A 21,296-nucleotide genomic window follows, 5' to 3' on the forward strand; every position below is an offset into this window, starting at 1 on the left:
GATTACTACATTTCTTTTATACACTTTAAAAATTAAAGTTTTTTGATTAAATGCCAAGGATAACATGTCTTTATATAAATTTAAGTTAAAAATTTTTTAAATTAAATGTCAGGAATTGCAATTAATGCCTTTTTAAAAAAATAAATACATTAAAGAATAAATGTGTTAATTAAAATTCTGTTAAAGTCATTTTCTTTATAAAATCCGGTTATGGTCATTATCTTTATCTCTATATGACAATTTAATTTGAGATTTTCTATTCCACCAAAAATCTTTGCTAAAAAAAATCTTACTATATAAAAGAATATAATTAATTAATATTTTATTTTGAATATATAAAAAAAACTTATATATAAAATTTATTATTATTTATTTTATTTTGGTAAATTAATTTTCTTAAAAACCAGTATGAAATTACTAGCAAATATTATTGCTTGTCTGGTTACTCTAGGTAGGTAATTATGCCCTTATGATAAAGAACCAATGTATTAAAATATTAAATTTTAGGCTTATTTGATCGTTTCTCAAGAACCAATGGCTCTGGTAAAATTATAATTTTCATATTTTATCGGTAATTATAATACATTCATAATTTATTATAAAAAATATATAATAAATAAATTTTAATTGATATTTGACAAATACTTCATGAATTGCTAATTTTAGTATTGAAAAAGGATACTTTTCATAAGTATCCCTTTACAGATACAATTTATACAAAATAAATTTTTAATATAATCATTTAAAGTGCTCATAATCACTAATTTAGGATTGTTAAAATATTTTGAAGTGCTAAAAAAATTTATTGAGTGATCAAAGTATTGTCATATAATTAAATATTAAATAAAGGGTAACAATTCCTTCTTGCAGGACAGGATTTCATAAACATGCAATTTTATAATATGACTGATGATTATTATTAAATTCGTTCGAAGAAAAAAAAGAGGCAAACATTATTAGTCTAATGAAAATATAGCCTAATGATGGGGATTGGATTCTTACTCGTAAAATTATTTTTGCGAAAAATTTAATTCTTACAATTTTCGCATTGATTTTTTGCCTATAGAGGCATACTAATAAGATATATTAAGATATTATCTTAATTTCTAAATGAGATTAAGAGATTTACTAAACACCAGGGGTTTACCTAATCCTCCCCTAATAATAGTATATTAATTGTATATATATTGTACTAAGAATAATATCGTTAAAAATTTACTTAGAAAAAGTATTGTAAAATATATAAAAATTATAAAACAATCATATCTCTTAAAAATCACTATTGTAGTATTCTACAGCAAAACTAAGATAGTTATGATTCCACAAATAGAATCAAAAATCTATATTTTATTTGGAATATAACATTTAATATCTTGATAATGGCACTATTTTTGATCTTTATCTAGTGTTATTGGAGCTTAATATTTTATCAAAACCAATTCAAAACATATAGGCCTAATCATAAACAAAGCAAAAACAGAAATTTTTGTCTAGATAATAATACAATTGTCTGACTTCATAATTGTTGAATTTAAGGATCTAAATCTTTAAATTCCTTTTATCTCATATTTTGACAATATCTTTAACTTGGTATTCAAAACATTCTCCGTCACTAGATTCTCTAAATAAATGCTTATATGTTCCATAGATATTACATCCCTATCGTGCATCTTCTTCTTTTTTGCCTAAAGAATTTATCGATCTTGAGTTTTTACTTAAAATTTTTTTGAAAAACATTCTAAATATCAATTTAACTCCATTCAATTGCAAGAAAACTTTCCAATTTCCTGATAAGATGATTATCCTGACTTATTTTATCACCCTCATCTTTTCTCTCTTTCTGCCATAAAATTCCTTCCATATCCCTCCTATGATAACTTTCTAGATCAGACTAGGTAGAATAATATTTCGACAGGTATTATTTATTTCTGATATCATAAAGCTTAAAAACTCTTTTTTTTCACTCCTGATTTCAAAATTCTATTCAATTATATCCACATCTTATCCTCAAGATATCCAACTTTTCTTAAATATTGATAAAATTGGAAGCCTTGCTAGTTTAAATTTAGGAAACCTGCCTTTTAACATAATCCACTTGAATGGCAATCTCAGTCAATGCTAAGAGCAAGCATAAGTTTAATTGTATAAAATGTCAGGACTTTTAACAGACCGTTCATTAATAAATAACTTTTCAACCTGTCTTAAAAAAGGATGGAATCCCCAATATCTTATAATCTTGTAGCTTTTCATCTCGTGAAGGCCAGCTCTGATGGCCTTACAACTATCTCATGATGGGTAAATCTCACATCTGGCATACTTTCTCATACAGAAACAATAACAAAAAAGGTGGCATTTCGAAATCTTTATTATTCCAAAAACGGTTATTGTTTTATTAAATCTATCATTTTGAACCTGAGTAAAACTGATAAAATTATGTCTGAAACAGAAGGAAGAATTGGAATGCACCAAGTTTGAATCTTGAATTCTTTACGAAAAGATAGAAGATTCGTGCAACTAATATGCCATTCACCTTGCGAAAACAAGGCCCATTTAATTTCATTAGATTATCATGTACAGATCAATGTAAAACGACCATTTGGATTACTAAGAGAAATTCCACGAAGTGTGACATTCAATTTCTAATAAAAAAATGTGTTGACGTTTGATGAATGGAAGAAGTTACTATTAGCGATTTTACAAGTAACAAAAAGACCTTATATTTAGTTAATTAAATTTAATATTTCGAAAATCTTAATTGTATTTTAAAAATATTAAAATGGCAAGTCTATGATTTCAGTCCAACACAATGGGAACTCATCTAACTATTTTTACAACCTTTGAGAGTTAATCTTGATTTATATAATTTTTTTAACATTTTGTATCTCAAAGATAGTATTATAAATTCAATGTATATCCTTTAATACAAATTTTTTTTATATAACATTTAATGTATTAGAGTTATAATAATTTCGATTATCGAAAGAGCACCTGTTTGTTTTTATCATTGCAACAAGAAATCATGCCAAAATCCTTTTCATTACAAATGGAGCTGGCAATTTATACATATAATAATAATTAAATTATTTGTTAACTACAGTATGCCATTTACCAATGGATCCTGGATCATGCCTAGCTTTAATGGAAAGGTGGTATTACAACGCTAGAGAAGGAAAATGTTTAGCTTTTATCTATGGGGGTTGCGAAGGGAATGGAAATAATTTCTCATGCAGGAGAAATTGTGAACGGACTTACATGTGATAACTAAAGCCTTAGTCTCTAACTAAAAATTATATTACATATTTCATATTACAAAATTTGATTATCATATACATATTATAAGCTCAAAATAATATATTTCTCCTAAATTGATAAAATTTTATTAATATGATATTCAAAATTTTATAAATTTACATTACCAAAAAAGTTATAATTGATTTTATACCACTCAGTCTATAATACAAACTTTTGTCAACAACCACATCACCTTTTACTAAAAATAATTTATTTGATCATAATATACAAATATAACTAAATAGTATTACATGAAGCTATAAAAGAAATAATGAATAAAATAATTTAAAGTAAAACTTAATTTTATTTTAAAAAGAAACAATAGTTGAAATTAAAAATATCTCTTTGTACATTTATCCCAAGGATTAAGAATCCCTCAGGAGTATGTTAGTGTAATAAATTTTTAAAAGAAGCCGAAGATGATAGAAGCCAACTATTTGTTGGTAGAAGTTGCAATTGGTGATAATATAAAACTTCTGAGGTTTTTATATATGTTGAATTTTTTAATCATTGTTAAAATAAATAAGTTGTTATTATATTGGTTGGGAAGGGTGTAACACAAATATAACTCAAATAAGGAATTTTCTCATGAAACAGTTGATAGCTATTAAATCATCAGATCTTGATAGGAATCTGCGGATAGATTCTAAGAGAATATTAGGTGTATGAGCCTTTTTTTAAGGAGCTTAATAATTTATCAATTTTGACTCAATTAAGACCAAGTCTGCCCCTGGTATTCACAAGGAGATTGCACTTAAGTCCAATCTATATCCTATGTTCACTCTTAATTGTTCGTTTGTTAAAAGATTTCCTAGGTTATTAATCGACGAGGCTTCCTTCCAGCTATTCATTTTATCTTCATCTTGAAAGATTTGAATGTCTTCAAGAGATTAAGTGGAAGATATTGTAAGTTAATATTAAGAATGAAAAAATTAGGAGAGCGTTGTCTTACCACTAATAGCTTCGTCTAAATTATCATTAGGTGTTATGTATTTAGATATAGTGAATTGTTTATAAGGCTGATTTCCAGTAAAATAATATAGTTAAATTAAGTTTGAAAATATTTCCTAGTAAATAGTGTTGTTAAACGGCTCGTTTTGAGCCGATTTTTAAAAATGGCTAACTCAATATTTTAGCCAGAAAAATATTGCCTAAGCCTCAAGATTTTAATAATAAATGTCTAGACCTTTGTTCCTTCAACACTACTAGTAAAGGTTTAAAAAAATACTTCTAATTATTAATTTTTTTAAATGGAAAAAGGAGAAGGAACATTTTATATATGATTCGTGGAATTTATGAATCGGTATGGTTGTATAAATCGCAACTTTAAAATTAAAAAATTTAAAAGATATAAGCGACGAATGTAGAAGGGTTATTATTTACCATTGTGGCTGGTTAGTGATGTATTTATAATTATCAAAATTATAAATGCGCTTAATACAAATGACTCCCGTATGTTAAATTCGAATCGATATCTTTTTCGGCTAGGATATCATTTAATAATTCAGGATTCGTATCTATATAGAACTAAACATGATTAATTTAGAAGTTTAATTAGAGATATAGAGAAATTAACCCTGTAAACGATTATTTTTATACCTTAAAATATATGTTTAATTAGAGATATATAGAATTTTAATTTTTAAACTTTATTTATTCTCCTGTAATTCATCATTTTAAATATGAAAAATTAAATTATGTTTTCAACAGTAAAAGACTCCCGTATGTTAAATTCGAATCGATATCTTTTCGGCTAGGATATCATTTAATAATTCAGGATTCGTATCTATATAGAACTAAACATGATTAATTTAGAAGTTTAATTAGAGATATAGAGAAATTAACCCTGTAAACGATTATTTTTATACCTTAAAATATATGTTTAATTAGAGATATATAGAATATTAATTTTTAAACTTTATTTATTCTCCTGTAATTCATCATTTAAATATGAAAAATTAAATTATGTTTTCAACAATAAAAGCCTAAATTTCACAGATATTTTAAAACGCCTAAATCAATATTATATTATAGCCATCTCGAGATTTCTCTAAATGATTCCAGACAGCGTCTACATGAGTGGGAGGGATAGGAACAGTTTGCATCTAACGTTTTTGAGGGGGTAGGGGGTATGCTGCTTTAATGGGGGTAAGATAAATTTTTTGGGGGATTATCTATTAAATTTTGAGATGAAATTAGGACAAAATTTATAGCTGTAAAAATTAATACTATTATTATAGAATTATTATAATATAATTATTATAATATAATTATTATAATACAATTATTATAATACAATTCATCGACCAAATATTGCAAACTATAAACATTGTTTTCCATATAATACTTTCTGCTCTTTTAAAGTAATTTAATTTCAGCAAGCTCATAATACCATAATAATTAATTCATTGTAAATAATGTTGGTTTTAATTGAATTATTATCCAAAAAATAAATTCTTTCTAATCACAAAATATCGATAGTTGGTAGTAGAGATAGATTAATTAAAGTTATCCTTTATAAATTCTCTGAAAAGAGTATCAATATAAAAAGGTGAAAATATAGGAGACACCGCCGCCGAAGATGGTAAATTTTTTAGGAGGGTAGGCAAAGGTTTTTGAAGGGGGTTTACATCCAGCAAAAATCCTGTCATGTAGATGCTGATTGCAGATAGGAAGAGCTTTTTTTGAAAAAATCTCATTTCTTAGGTAATATTTTTTAAATCGTTTTTTTAAATCGTTTATAAATAAATTGGGATAACATTGGCGTACGCAGCGGGGGGGAGACAGGGGAACAAATCCCCCCCCCAAAGCCAAAAAATGCAGATGCCGGATATATTTTTCAAAAATATTATTGTTTATATTAATTTATTTGTTAATATTTATCCCTATCTCATATATATATTTATTTACATTTATTTATCACATTCATCTACTAAGTTATTTTATCAATTAATTTCGATTTCAAGTTTTCCTTGGCATAATTTACCTATTATTTTCAAATTTTAGTGGCGTATTATTTATCTAAATTTCTGGTCATATAATAGTTATTTCTGAAATTGTGTAACAGGGAGAAAGAAATTGCGACCTTGTCCAACGAGATAGAGTATCCGCCATCAAGCAGTAAAAGCTTTTATGGAGTTAGAAGAGCCGATTATATTAATGCTATTACTGAATTATCACAATAGCCTGAAAGAAATATTTCCTCAGAAGCAAAAAAATTATTGTATTCAATGCTTATTCCAAATTTATTTCTCATTAGAATGTATTATTTAATTATACAACAATTTTAGGTATTGCTTTAAAAACATGACATTGACTTGATTAAGAAGATGAGAATAGCGGATAGCAATTTATCAGAACTCAAGGAAGTTAGGGCTAATGTTGATGTAGAATTTCATATTTCATTGTTGAGTCAAAAGCAGAGCTATTAATATTTGTCTCCCTCGACTTGTAGCAAGGCAAGCTCATCGTTAAAACATTAATATAGGATCAGTAGAAGAGTATATCTTAAATACAGATACAATTATAACCCAAATAAAGGAATTTTTAATTCATCATGCAGCACTTATTAATCTGGAAATATTACTTCCACAAAAGCCTTCCCGACCTTTTTCAGATGATAGTAGAAAAAAAATTTGTTAGATTTTTATTATGAAGATGTTAAAGTATCTTATGATGCCTTACTAGCTGAATAACTGTTTATAAGATTAACTATGGTTGGTATAGTCCTAAAAAATGCTATGGATGTTCTGCATTATTTCAAACACATTTTAGATTAAATTTTCAATGTATTAAAAGGGTTTATAAACTCTTCCCATTAGTAAACTAATAAGAAAACATTCTCTTTTTTAAGAAGAATCTGCAGAAGTACCATTTGCAGGGCACGGCCCGGATTTTTTAAAATATTTTTACGGCCCGGCCTGGTTTTTTTTAAAAAATTTTAGGTGGGCCCGGCTTTTTTAACAAATTTTCAGTCCCGGCTCGGCTTTTTTAAAAATAAAATTTTCAGGCCTTGCCCTGATTTTTAAAAAATAAATTATATTTATTTTTGATTTTTTAGCTAAATATAACGAATTTAAATATAGGCTGTTTTAAAAATTACAGCCCGGATTGGGTGTTTTTTTTAAAAAATTTTGGGCACAGCCCAGCAATGATGAGATAATTGAAAAAATAGCTCAATCACAACGAAGATTGGATTTTACATTGTAAGTATATTAAATACAAAATGCTAAGAAACTTTTTGTGTAAAGGCTCAAAAAATTCAAATTTCTATTTTGGTCATTTAAGTGATTCTTTACAAATAATTTTTTTATAATTCACATAAATTTAAAATTGCGTATTAGAAATAGTTATTAGTCCTAATAAATTTATGCTTGATATTTTTAAAAAACAAAAATATTTCTTAAAATAACGTTAAATGCTTTAGTAATTAATTTCAAATCATTTTCATCAAGGAAATAACTGTAATATAAATGTAAAATAAATAGCTTTTGTGACGACATCTCCCAAATAACTAAACCGTCAACCATATTAAACGAAGCGTCAGATCGTTATCTTTATTTTTTATAATAATATAAATCTTATGTACATTCATAATACATACTTTTCCTTTTTGTAAATTTATAATAATCTAATTACATTTCAAATAGCCACTTTGTATTTTTTTTCGAAAATGTGTTCAAAATCTAAAATTTTAATTTTTTTAGATTTAAGAAGGAGTATAAGAATACTAAGGCTATTTGGTGTAATTTTGATCAAAAGCTTAATATGTCCGAATATAATTGTCGGACAAAATAGCATGAAATACACCAAACCCTTACCTATAATTTACATTCAGAAATCTTTTAATATTTAAAATTTTATTCAAAATCGTCAAGTAAAATTTCATAAAATTGACATCTTTATTAAACTTAAATTTTAAAATTTATAAAAAATAAATTATATATTTTATTTCACCATTGTATATAATTTATAATATTGTAAATGAATTCTATTTATGTAAAATTAAATTTATTAACATACATAATATATGAAAAACATAATTTAATTGGATTTTACTAAATCTAAGGTTATTATTATAGAATACCCTCAATATTATATTTTTAAACACAAAACCTATAATTTTAAAGCTTGTCTGATTTTTAAAAGAGTGTTTAACTTACATATAATGAGTATTAGTATTTTATACTGTTATTACCATAATAAAGCCTAATATCACGATGTTGATATATATTCTTGAAAAAAACTCCTTTTATCATTAAAAATAATAACAGATGAGGGAATTAAAATAATTGGCACAAATATATAAATTATAAAATTTTCTAAATTTTAACTTATAAATATTACTGGTGTTTTAAAATTAAGTTCCTACGCCAACTATTCTAAGATATATATTATAATTTTTTCTTTTTCATTTTTTATAATATGCCGTTCTTTTTTAGTAACTTTCGGTCAGTGGCGTAGCTACGGGGGTGGTTTTCGGGTTTGGACTTCTACCAGAGCAAATTTTTTTTTAGATTATACGTTGAAAAGAAAAAGTGATTTTTAAATACCATTAATATTTATATTTTTTGGTTTTAATGTTGTGAAAGGATATTATATTACTATTGAAATTATTCTGGGTAGTCATTGAGAATAATCTACTAAATTATAATAACATATTATTGATGCATTTAAAAAAAAAAATGATTTATAAGATAAATCCGGCCAAAGACCCGTTAGAGGGGGTCTGGGGGGGCGAAGCCCCCCAGGCTTTTATATGTATGACCCCCTCTAAGGAAAATTTTTAGCTACGCTACTGCTTTCGGTTATCTAACAGCGAAAACTATAAAGAAAATAGTAAATTGATAAAAAATGGTAAGGCCTAATCATGTTAACTAGCTAGCAAAATACCTCCCTATTATGAATATTTTTACTATTATAATGATAAAAAAAATTAATTATGGTTAGAAAAAAAAATATATATGTAAATCACACTATATTCAATAGAATTGAAATGTGGATTAAAGTCGTAAACCATTGGATATGCCAGTTGACAGAAGTCTACTAAAATATGATATAAGTATTGAAACTTAAAACCTTTAACTTGTAGAAAATGTTAATTCTATCATAAAAATATCCACATTATAAGCATCTTGTTTATAAATTTCGTTTAAAATTTACAAAATATTTAAAATAATAGAATATTGAATTTTTTTAAATATAAATTTTAGCTAATGTTTAATAAATTGCTTAGAAAAATTAATTTTTTTTATAAACAGTTCAATTTAAATAGTACGTTCACTTTAACTAAACGAAATTGTTTTTATAGCAAAATTTATATATTTTTAGTACGTTTTAGTATTTACCTTAATTTAATTATTTATATTATATTAATAATTAATAAAAGAAAATTTATAAAAAAAAAGATTTTAAAAGTTTATCGAAGATATGCAAGATGGGTTCTAAGAAATTCCCAATATTTTTAATATTCAAAAGTATCCTATATTTTTTTAAATTCTATTTTAAATTTAAGAAAATCGCCGCTTATCGCGATAACCTATAATCAATTTTCTAACTTATGTTTTTCTTAACTAAAGCAAAAAAATAATGAATCAAAAAATAATCATTAAGGGAGACCTACAGTTTGCTAGCCCTAAAAGGCAAACATTAATAAATTTAAAACTACTTGATAATATTGAATTATCTTATTTCATTCCACTTATTTACTTATATCATAAATATATATATTTTTTAAAAAATTATAATTTTTCTAATAATATTAAATTTTTCCGAAAAAAAAATATTATGGAAAAGATGAGCTAGGCCCGGAGAATGACGAACCTTTCAGTGAATGACCGGGTTCCGGTAAAAATTTAATAATGATAAAATTAGATGTGACAATTAGTTTGTATCTAATATTTAAAGAATAGCAAATAAAATAATTTTAAAATGAATTAGTATCTTTATATATGAGTATAACAGCATAAAAATTAGTGCATCTACTTTAAAAAGCTTATTCAAGCATACAATTAATGTATTTTCTCATACATATTGTTCATTCTAGATCTTTATGGTCTTAATATAAGTTTAAATAATTTTAAAAAAAGCCGTTTTCTGGAACTAGATTACTTGAGAAAGTTTAACAGCTTCAGACTGGGTTCTCTTTATTCCTTCTAATATTAAAATATATATTTATATCCATCTTGGAATATTCTACCTTGATCTAAAATATCAAATATAAGGGCAAACATATATTTTTATTAATTTTCTAAAAAAATGTCATATACTATCATTTTGAAAGCAATAAGATTGAAAAAAAATTAAGGTAAGTAAAATAAATAATTCTCAAGTAAAACAATAACTTGACTAGTTCTATTTTTTTAGATAAATTCTCGATAATACCATATTTTATTTTATTTTTTTAGAATTAAAAAATTAAATCATAATTATTTAGATTCAATAGGACTGCCAATTTTTTTTAAAATATTTAGACGAAAGAAATCTTTTAACCTAAATTTAGATAATTTTGACCGGCTGAATTTTCTTTTACTTTTACCATGTTATGAGTATTTTTATCAGGACACTAATGAAAGTTAATAGAGGGGTTAAAGGGTCAAAAAATCTAATGTATTAAAGTAATTATCCACAATAATAGAAAAAAATTTAAAATAAATTTTTTAAACAAAAAATGATAAATGTTTAAAGTAAATAAATTTAATTTATTTAAAAGAAGTACGTTCACTTAATCTTTTTTTTTTTTTAAATGAAATATTTGTTTTAAAACTATTTAATATTTATAATATATTAATAATCAAAGTTTTATTTTGAACTTGTTTTTTTAAAAAATGGTTTTAAAACAAATTTAATTTAAAAAAATAGTGGTTTAAGTGAACTTCCTAAATTATAAAAATTTAATTACTCTAAACATCATTTTTTGTTTAAAAGATTTGTTTTTAACATTTTTCTACTATTGTGGATAATTACTTTAGTACATTAGACTTTTTGACCCTTTAACTCCCTCTGAGTATACCTTCTGTGTCAATAGTGTCCGGATAAAAGTACCCAGAACAAGGCATAAGTAAAAACTCTACCTAATAAAATTATTTAAATTTTGGTTAAATTTTCGCCAATATTAAAAAAAAATTTACAGTCATATTGAATCTAAATAATTTAATTAATTTTATTTGATTCTAAAAAAATTAAAAAAAATATGGCATATTAATTTAAGAATTTTTCTAATAGAATACACATAGTAAAGTTATTTATTACTTAGAAATTATTTATTTTGCATACCTTAATTTAATCTTTTGCTTTTCATAATTATATGTATAAATAAGCTTTTTAAAGTAGATGCACTTATTTTTATACTATTACTTGATAAAAATAATTTAGATTTTGAAACAATTATTTTATTTGCAAATTTATAACTTTTTGAATCGAATACGATTGAATCCGCTACGGACCAAAAAAAATCTATTAGTATTTCAAAAACAACTCAACGGAAAGCTCATAATTCTCCTGATATCTTTTTCCAATTATTTTTTTTTCTGGGAAATTAATATTATTAAAAAAAATTATAATTTTTTAAAAAAATATTAATTTAAGTTGAATAACTAAAATTTATTCAATATTTTCAAAGTTTAAATTTTATTGACGTTTGCCCTTTTAGGGCTCGTTTGCTCAAAGTTTCCCCTAATGTTGATTTTTTGTTATAGATTAAAAGAAAGAAGATTTAAAGAATTTCATTGAAAATTGATTATCAGGTGATTTTCTTAAATTTAAAATCAAAAAAAAATATTAGATACTTTTGAATATTTAAAATAAGTATTAATAATTTATTTTGGGAATTCCTAAGCAGTCCATCTCTCATTTCTTCAATAAATTTTTAAAACCTTTTTTTATTAATATAATAGAAATTAAAAATGTCAAATAAGAGGTATTTTAAAAAATATAAACTTTGCTATAATAAATAAATTTTATTTAGTTAAAGTGAATGTACTATTTAAATTGTTTTGTTTACAAAAAATAATTTCTCTAAGCATTATTGAACTGTAAAATTAATATTAAAAATAATTCATTAATTTATAATAATATTTTTGTGATTTTTTAAAAAAATTTATATACATGATGCTCGTAATGTGGATAATATCTATGGTACAGATAACATTTTCTACAGGTTAAATGATTTAAATAACAATAATATTTAAATATATATATCATATTTTAGTAAACTTCTGTCGACTAGCGTATCCAAAAGTTTACGACTTTAATGTACACTTCAATTCTACTGAGTATAGTTTAATTTACATATATATATAGTTTTTTTTATAAATTTTAAAATTTATATTTAATGATAAAAAGGTGTCATTTTTATATTACTAGTAATATATATATTAATAAAAACTAACTAAGTTTGTAGATTATCAGGGCTAACTGATTTTTATAAAAAGCAATTTTAAATAAAATTTTAAATAATAAAAGATTTCTGAATGTATTATATAGGTAAGGGTTTGATATTTTATAATATTTTGTACGACAATTATTTTTAAACATATAAGATACTAATCAAAATTACACCAAATAACCTTTGTATTCTCATACTCCATGTAAAAGTCATAAAAAATTTAAAGTTTAAATCAGAATTTTAAAATATTTTCAAAAAAATATACTAAACGGAGCGTAATTAAAATATTTGTAAAAAATTCATATATTACGATGTACATAAGGATATTATAAAAAAAATAAAGATATCGAACAGACGCATCGTTGAATATGGTTGACGGTTTAGTTATTTGGGAGATACCACAAAGGCTATCTAATAATTTTTCACATTTCTATTGGAGTTATTTCCTTGATGATAATTACATAAACGATTTAAAATTGATAACTAAGGCACTTAACGCTACGGTAATAAAAATTATATTTATATGTAACATTTTGTTTAATGTAAATTAAACATATGACTTTTTTTTGCATGAAAGTATAATGTTATATAAAATCTTATATTAAAAAAAAACGTTTAAAATAAGATTTTGCCAAAAAAGACCCTAATCTATCTGCCATCATTCATAAAAATCTCGAGCTAAATCAATATAAAATCCGTAAAATAGAAGCTTTTACTAATTGAAAGTATAATTTAACATTTTCATATATAGTTCTATATAGATACGAATCCTGAATTATTAAAAGATATCCTGGCCGAAGAAGATATCACTTCGAATTTAACCTACGGGATGCAATTTGTACCAAATGAAACTCACGTTTATAATTTTAAAGATTATAGATATATTACGAACGAAACAGCCACAATGGTAAATAATTTATCCCTTCTATATTTGTCGAATATATTTTTTAAATTCTTTGTTTTTAAAGTTGCGATTTATACAACCATACCGGGGAATACTTGAAGTTCATGAATTCCATGAATCATATATAATACTTAAAGGTTCGTTGAGAAACCCTTTCTCAAAATTACTGTCCATATTATTCAAATATAGTTCAATTTTATATTCAATACCCAAAGTTAATGTCATCCTGCAAAATTGTCATAACAACAGTAAAATTAATTTAATTCCATTTTATTCTATTATTATGTGTTACTATCCTATATAGCCCTTGGTATAGCCAACTTTGAATCTAGATTTGAAAAAAGTTAATTTAAAAAAAATATATTTTAGTCATTTATAATAATTAAATTGTTAATCAAAGCAATTTATATAGACCAACAAAGTCTTTCTCATTACGTGTCATTTGAAGGAATTTACAATTTAGTTATCTCAGAAGGAAATGCCACAATCTTTATAAAGTTGATTAAAAATATAAAATTGATAAAAATTAAAGCAAAAAATATATAATAGAAATCTGCCTTTGTATCCATTTAGTAATTTAGCATTTCCCCACTTGCATTTTATTGATTTAATATATAAATCCGTGATACAATATTACTATGATGGGTATATTTACTATTTAAACATATTCCACACCCCCCTGGAAGACATGAAAAATGCGTTAAAATATTGGGAAGATTTTTATATTTCAGAAAATATTACGGTAAATTAACCACTTTTTAGTAAATTCATAAAAAATTCTATTTTTAATCTAACAAGTTGGTATAAGTTTATTTGTTAATAGCAATTCAGGATATCTTAGGAGAGTAATAAATTGATCAATCCTTATTAGTTATAGGACGGGTAACCACCTAAAAATCAATCAAAGTTATATCGTTAGTTTTAGCATTTTTACAAACGAATGGATAATAAAATTTCTTTACATCTTTTAAGCTTATAAGGTAAACGCTCATATTCCCTTTATTAATTCAAAAAATTAATGAGAGATAACCTAACTTGCAATAAGAGCTTTTTAAAAATGAAGTTATTTATAATATCCTATTGTTTTAAAGTATATTACCTCATTTTCAAAAATATTTAATAAGTTAATATAGTACATAATTAAATATACTCTATTATGAATATATCACAAATTTCTTTTAATAAAAATAAAATAAGATGATAATACAGGTAAACTCTAATATATCTGCTCTTTGCAATATAGTGTTAATCTGCATCAATGATGGTTCAGAATTTCGTATTCACCTAGGAATGAATAAATATGTAATGAGGAAATGTATTATTAATTATTTTTTATTCAATAGATATTATAGAAATCAAATTCCCCATTTTTCTATCGTTAACTTCCTAATTTATTAATAATATTATATATATACCATTATTTAAGGCAATCGTTGAACAAAACAATAAATATTTGACCCTGAAAATTTATTACAATGACACTGTCGAGAATATTATACATCATGATTATATAATTTATAGCATAATGTGTTATCGGAATTTTTTGCAGACCGAAGATCAGTTAATAAATGTAACTACTCCTTCTACTTGGAATGTTACGAAAAAATTCTATTTATCATATTCATAATATTAATTGATTAGAGGAATGCATAAATATATAAAATTTTATAATTTATATTATAAATAATTTTATTGGTTAAGGGTGACATTTTTTTAAAAGAGATTATTACTATTTAATAAAATATTTGCAGGAAAGGGGTTTGACTAAATACTGTCTTGCTAAACTGTCTTGCTAAACTGTCTTGCTAAACTGTCTTGCTAAACTGTCTTGCTAAAAAGCAATTAATCACAATCAATCATAATTTGATTATAAAATATCTTTTAAAAAAAAATCAAAAACATTTTTTTTATTTTATATAAATCAATTTTAAATTAATTAAAAAATTGAGATTAAATATCAAATAATTTAAATTTCTATTTTTACTTAATATTATTGAAAAAAAAAAATTTTTCAACTTAAATTTTATTTTTCAATTAAAAAATTTAATAAATCTATATCCATAAGAGGGTAATGCATAAATATAAAAATATATTCTTAGAAAACCAAAATAAATATTGGATAGCGCTTTTTTGGTATTTGGGTTTAAATACTTGTGAATAACTAAAAAAATTTTAAAAAATAGAGGTTTCTTTGACTTTAATTAATGAGTAGGTTTAGAATCGAAAAATAGTAGAAAGTTTGTAAGGAACATATTGCTGGCGTTATTGATCAAAATCTCTGTGTTAAACATTATTCTAAATAATTTTTTGAAATTAAAATTTGACCGAATGGCGAACTCAAAACTGGCCACTTACTAAATATTCGATCTAGTAACATTATTTGGAAAATGTTCATTTTGGTTTATTTATCTATATATACGTGTAAATCATTATCCCAAAAAATATTTTAAAAATATCGTGATTTGACCGATAACCGATATGAAACCGAAATACTGCGTTGCTGGCGGTCTCCATGTAAAATTCTTCATTTTTGGTTTATAAGTAAACAATAAAGTGTTAAGCAACATTTTAAATAATTTTTTGAAAATATTAAGATTTGACCGAATGGCGAGTTCAAAACCGACCACTTACTAAATATTCGATCTACCAAATTTGGTAGTAATATTATTTAGAAAATATTCATTTTTGGTTTATTTATCTATATATATACGTGTAAATCAATATCCCATAATTTTTACTATATTCTCAACATATGAATTTTTTTAAGTATATTATTTTCACCGAATTTTAGAAAATATAATATTGCTCACACATATTTAATTATGGCTTAATAACTCTGAAAATTAATAAAATGCAAAATCTTATATGATTTTTCAAAAAAAACTACTAAATAAATTTTTTTAGCTGTTATAAAAATTAGAGTTATGGTTAGGATTAGGATTAGGGTTAGGGTTAATGTTATTGTTAGGGTTAGGGTTATAGTTAGGGTTAAGGTTAGGGTTAGGGTTAGAGTTATGGTAAGCTTATAATAGATATCTGTTAGTGCTATTTCATATGTCTATCCTAAATTAATCTAATTAACAGTACTTCAAGTAATTTTTACTATATTCTATAAACATATGAATTTTTTAAGTTATATTTATTATTTTTACCGATTTTAGAAAATAACTTATGCTCAGACATATTTTAATAATTTTATGCATAATATGATTTTCGTAGTAATTATTGTCTTAGTAACTCGTAAAATTAAATAAAATAATTTTGTGAAAATCAAATAATAATTGTGCAAAATCCTCTATGATTTTTCAAAAAAATATAAGGAAAGCAGATAAAATTTTTAGCTTTTTTTAAAATTTATTTTGATTGAAGAAATTTAAAGCATTTTGGTTCAGGGTTAGGATTATGGTTAGTGTTAGAGTTAAGGTTAGCTTACAATAGATATCTGTTAGTGCTATTTCATATATCTATCCTAAATTACTCTAATTAACAGTACTTCAAGTAATTTAAACTATATTCTTAACATATGAATTATTTATTATTTTCACCGAATTTTAGAAAATATAATGTATTGCTCAAACAAATTTAATTATCTCTTAATAATTCTGAAAATTAAATTGCAAAATTTTATATGATTTTTCAAAAAATAATACTAAATAAAATTTTTAGAGTTTATAAAAATTAGGGTTATGGTTAGGGTTAATGTTATTGTTAGGGTTAAGGTTAGGGTTAGGGGTAGGGTTAGGGTTAGCTTACAATAGATATCTGTTAGTGCTATTTCCTATATTATATCTATCCTTAATTACTCTAATTAACAGTACTTCAAAATATTTTTTACTATATTGCCAACATATGAAATTTTTGAAGTAATATTGATTATTATCACCGAATTTTAGAAAATATAATATATGCTTAGATAAATTTATTAATTATAATGATTTTCGTAGTAATTATCTATGTCTTATTAACTCGTAAAATTAAATAAAATAATTTTGTGAAAATCAAATAATAATTGTGGAAAATCTTCTATGAATTTTTAAAAAATATAAGGAAAACAGATAAAATTTTTAGCAAGTGCATAATGATTTTTGTACTAATTATCTATGTCCTAGTAACTCGTAAAATTAAATAAAATAATTTTGTAAAAATCAAATAATAATTGTGCAAAATCTTCTATGATTTTCAAAAAATATAAGGAAAGCAGATTTAGTTTTTTTTTAAATTTATTTTGATAGAAATTTAAAGCATATAGGGGGGTTATGGTTAGGGGTAGGGTTAGGGTTAGGGTTAGGGCTAGGGTTAGGGTTAGGGTTAAGGTTAGCTTACAATAGATATCTGTTAGTGCTATTTCAAATATCTATCCTTAATTACTCTAATTAACATTACTTCAAAATTTTTTTACTATATTGCCAACATATGAATTTTCGAAATAATATTGATTATTTTCACCGATTTTAGAAAATATAATATGCTCAGACATATTTTAATAATTTTATGCATAATATGATTTTCGTAGTAATTATTGTCTTAGTAACTCGTAAAATTAAATAAAATAATTTTGTGAAAATCAAATAATAATTGTGCAAAATCCTCTATGATTTTTCAAAAAAATATAAGGAAAGCAGATAAATTTTTTAGCTTTTTTGAAAATTTATTTTGATTGAAGAAATTTAAAGCATTTTGGTTCAGGGTTAGGATTATGGTTAGTGTTAGAGTTAAGGTTAGCTTACAATAGATATCTGTTAGTGCTATTTCATATATCTATCCTAAATTACTCTAATTAACAGTACTTCAAGTAATTTAAACTATATTCTTAACATTAAATTATTTATTATTTTCACCGAATTTTAGAAAATATAATGTATTGCTCAAACAAATTTAATTATCTCTTAATAATTCTGAAAATTAAATTGCAAAATCTTATATGATTTTTCAAAAAATAATACTAAATAAAATTTTTAGCTTTTAAAAAAATTAGGGTTGGGGTTAGGATTAAGATTAGGGTTAGGGTTAGGGTTAGGGTTAGAATAGATATCAGTTAGTGCTATTTCCTATATTTTATCTATCTTAATTATTCTACTACTATAAGTAATTTTAACTATATTTCCAACATATGAAATTTTTAAGTAAAATTTATAATTTTCATAGAATTTTAGAAAATATAAAATATTGCTCAGACATATTTAATTATGGCTTAATAACTCTGAAAATTAAATAAAATGCAAAATCTTATATGATTTACTAAATAAAATTTTTAGAGTTTATAAAAATTAGGGTTATGGTTAGGGTTAGGGTTAATGTTATTGTTAAGGTTAAGGTTAGGGTTAGGGTTAAGAGGGTTAAGGTTAGCTTACAATAGATATCTGTTAGTGCTATTTCAAATATCTATCCTTAATTACTCTAATTAACAGTACTTCAAAATTTTTTTACTATATTGACAACATATGAATTTTTGAAGTAATATTGATTATTATCACCGATTTTAGAAAATATAATATATGCTTAGATAAATTTATTAATTATAATGATTTTCGTAGTAATTATCTATGTCTTATTATCTCGTAAAATTAAATAAAATAATTTTGTGAAAATCAAATAATAATTGTGCAAAATCTTCTATGAGTTTTTAAAAAATATAAGGAAAACAGATAAAATTTTTAGCAAGTGCATAATGATTTTCGTAGTAATTATCTATGTCTTATTAACTCGTAAAATTAAATAAAAAAATTTTGTGAAAATCAAATAATAATTGTGCAAAATCTTCTATGAATTTTTAAAAAATATAAGGAAAACAGATAAAATTTTTAGCAAGTGCATAATGATTTTTGTACTAATTATCTATGTCCTAGTAACTCGTAAAATTAAATAAAATAATTTTGTAAAAATCAAATAATAATTGTGCAAAATCTTCTATGATTTTCAAAAAATATAAGGAAAGCAGATTTAGTTTTTTTTAAAATTTATTTTGATAGAAATTTAAAGCATATAGGGGGGTTATGGTTAGGGGTAGGGTTAGGGTTAGGGTTAGGGCTAGGGTTAGGGTTAAGGTTAGCTTTCAATAGATATCTGTTAGTGCTATTTCAAATATCTATCCTTAATTACTCTAATTAACATTACTTCAAAATTTTTTTACTATATTGCCAACATATGAATTTTCGAAATAATATTGATTATTTTCACCGATTTTAGAAAATATAATATGCTCAGACATATTTTAATAATTTTATGCATAATATGATTTTCGTAGTAATTATTGTTATAGTAACTCGTAAAATTAAATAAAATAATTTTGTGAAAATCAAATAATAATTGTGCAAAATCCTCTATGATTTTTCAAAAAAATATAAGGAAAGCAGATAAATTTTTTAGCTTTTTTGAAAATTTATTTTGATTGAAGTAATTTAAAGCATTTTGGTTCAGGGTTAGGATTATGGTTAGTGTTAGAGTTAAGGTTAGCTTACAATAGATATCTGTTAGTGCTATTTCATATATCTATCCTAAATTACTCTAATTAACAGTACTTCAAGTAATTTAAACTATATTCTCAACATTAAATTATTTATTATTTTCACCGAATTTTAGAAAATATAATGTATTGCTCAAACAAATTTAATTATCTCTTAATAATTCTGAAAATTAAATTGCAAAATCTTATATGATTTTTCAAAAAATAATACTAAATAAAATTTTTAGCTTTTAAAAAAAATTAGGGTTGGGGTTAGGATTAAGATTAGGGTTAGGGTTAGGGTTAGGGTTAGGGTTAGAATAGATATCAGTTAGTGCTATTTCCTATATTTTATCTATCTTAATTATTCTACTACTATAAGTAATTTTAACTATATTTCCAACATATAAAATTTTTAAGTAAAATTTATAATTTTCATAGAATTTTAGAAAATATAAAATATTGCTCAGACATATTTAATTATGGCTTAATAACTCTGAAAATTAAATAAAATGCAAATCTTATATGATTTTTCAAAAAAAACTACTAAATAAAATTTTTAGAGTTTATAAAAATTAGGGTTATGGTTAGGGTTAATGTTATTGTTAGGGTTAAGGTTAGGGTTAGGGTTAGGGTTAAGGTTAGCTTACAATAGATATCTGTTAGTGCTATTTCAAATATCTATCCTTAATTACTCTAATTAACAGTACTTCATAAATTTTTTACTATATTGCCAACATATGAATTTTTGAAGTAATATTGATTATTATCACCGATTTTAGAAAATATAATATATGCTTAGATAAATTTATTAATTATAATGATTTTCGTAGTAATTATCTATGTCTTATTAACTCGTAAAATTAAATAAAATAATTTTGTGAAAATCAAATAATAATTGTGCAAAATCTTCTATGAGTTTTTAAAAAATATAAGGAAAACAGATAAAATTTTTAGCAAGTGCATAATGATTTTTGTAGTAATTATCTATGTCCTAGTAACTCGTAAAATTAAATAAAATAATTTTGTAAAAATCAAATAATAATTGTGCAAAATCTTCTATGATTTTCAAAAAATATAAGGAAAGCAGATTTAGCTTTTGTTAAAATTTGTTTTGATAGAAATTTAAAGCATATAGGGGGGTTATGGTTAGGGGTAGGGTTAGCGTTAGGGTTAGGGCTAGGGTTAGGGTTAGGGTTATGGTTAAGGTTAGCTTACAATAGATATCTGTTAGTGCTATTTCAAATATCTATCCTTAATTACTCTAATTAACA

At 23.6% G+C, this 21,296-nt stretch overlaps 1 protein-coding gene across 4 annotated transcripts; it reads left to right on the forward strand.

Moving 5' to 3' along the window:
* The first annotated feature begins 345 nt into the window (after positions 1–345).
* LOC135924606 (uncharacterized) lies at positions 346–15,294 on the forward strand. 4 transcript variants are annotated; one of them, XR_010571336.1, is made up of 8 exons: positions 346–451; positions 508–543; positions 13,549–13,583; positions 13,645–13,828; positions 13,885–13,923; positions 13,981–14,322; positions 14,778–14,882; positions 15,007–15,294. XR_010571336.1 is itself a non-coding variant. In XM_065459695.1 (6 exons), the coding sequence occupies exons 1-6, from the start codon at positions 409–411 to the stop codon at positions 14,124–14,126; spliced, it is 483 nt and encodes a 160-aa protein (XP_065315767.1). In that variant the 5' UTR covers positions 346–408; the 3' UTR covers positions 14,127–14,515. The 4 variants fall into 4 exon arrangements, 1 of the variants encoding a protein (XP_065315767.1); XR_010571337.1 differs by lacking the exons at positions 346–451; positions 508–543 and adding exons at positions 13,051–13,179; positions 13,302–13,401 and having other exon boundaries at positions 13,462–13,583; XM_065459695.1 differs by lacking the exons at positions 14,778–14,882; positions 15,007–15,294 and having other exon boundaries at positions 13,981–14,515.
* The last annotated feature ends 6,002 nt before the right edge of the window (positions 15,295–21,296 follow it).

The sequence above is a fragment of the Gordionus sp. m RMFG-2023 genome, chromosome 2 (genome assembly GCF_954871325.1).
Source record: "Gordionus sp. m RMFG-2023 chromosome 2, tfGorSpeb1-WG-v2, whole genome shotgun sequence".
NCBI lineage: Eukaryota > Metazoa > Nematomorpha > Gordioida > Chordodea > Parachordodidae > Gordionus > Gordionus sp. m RMFG-2023.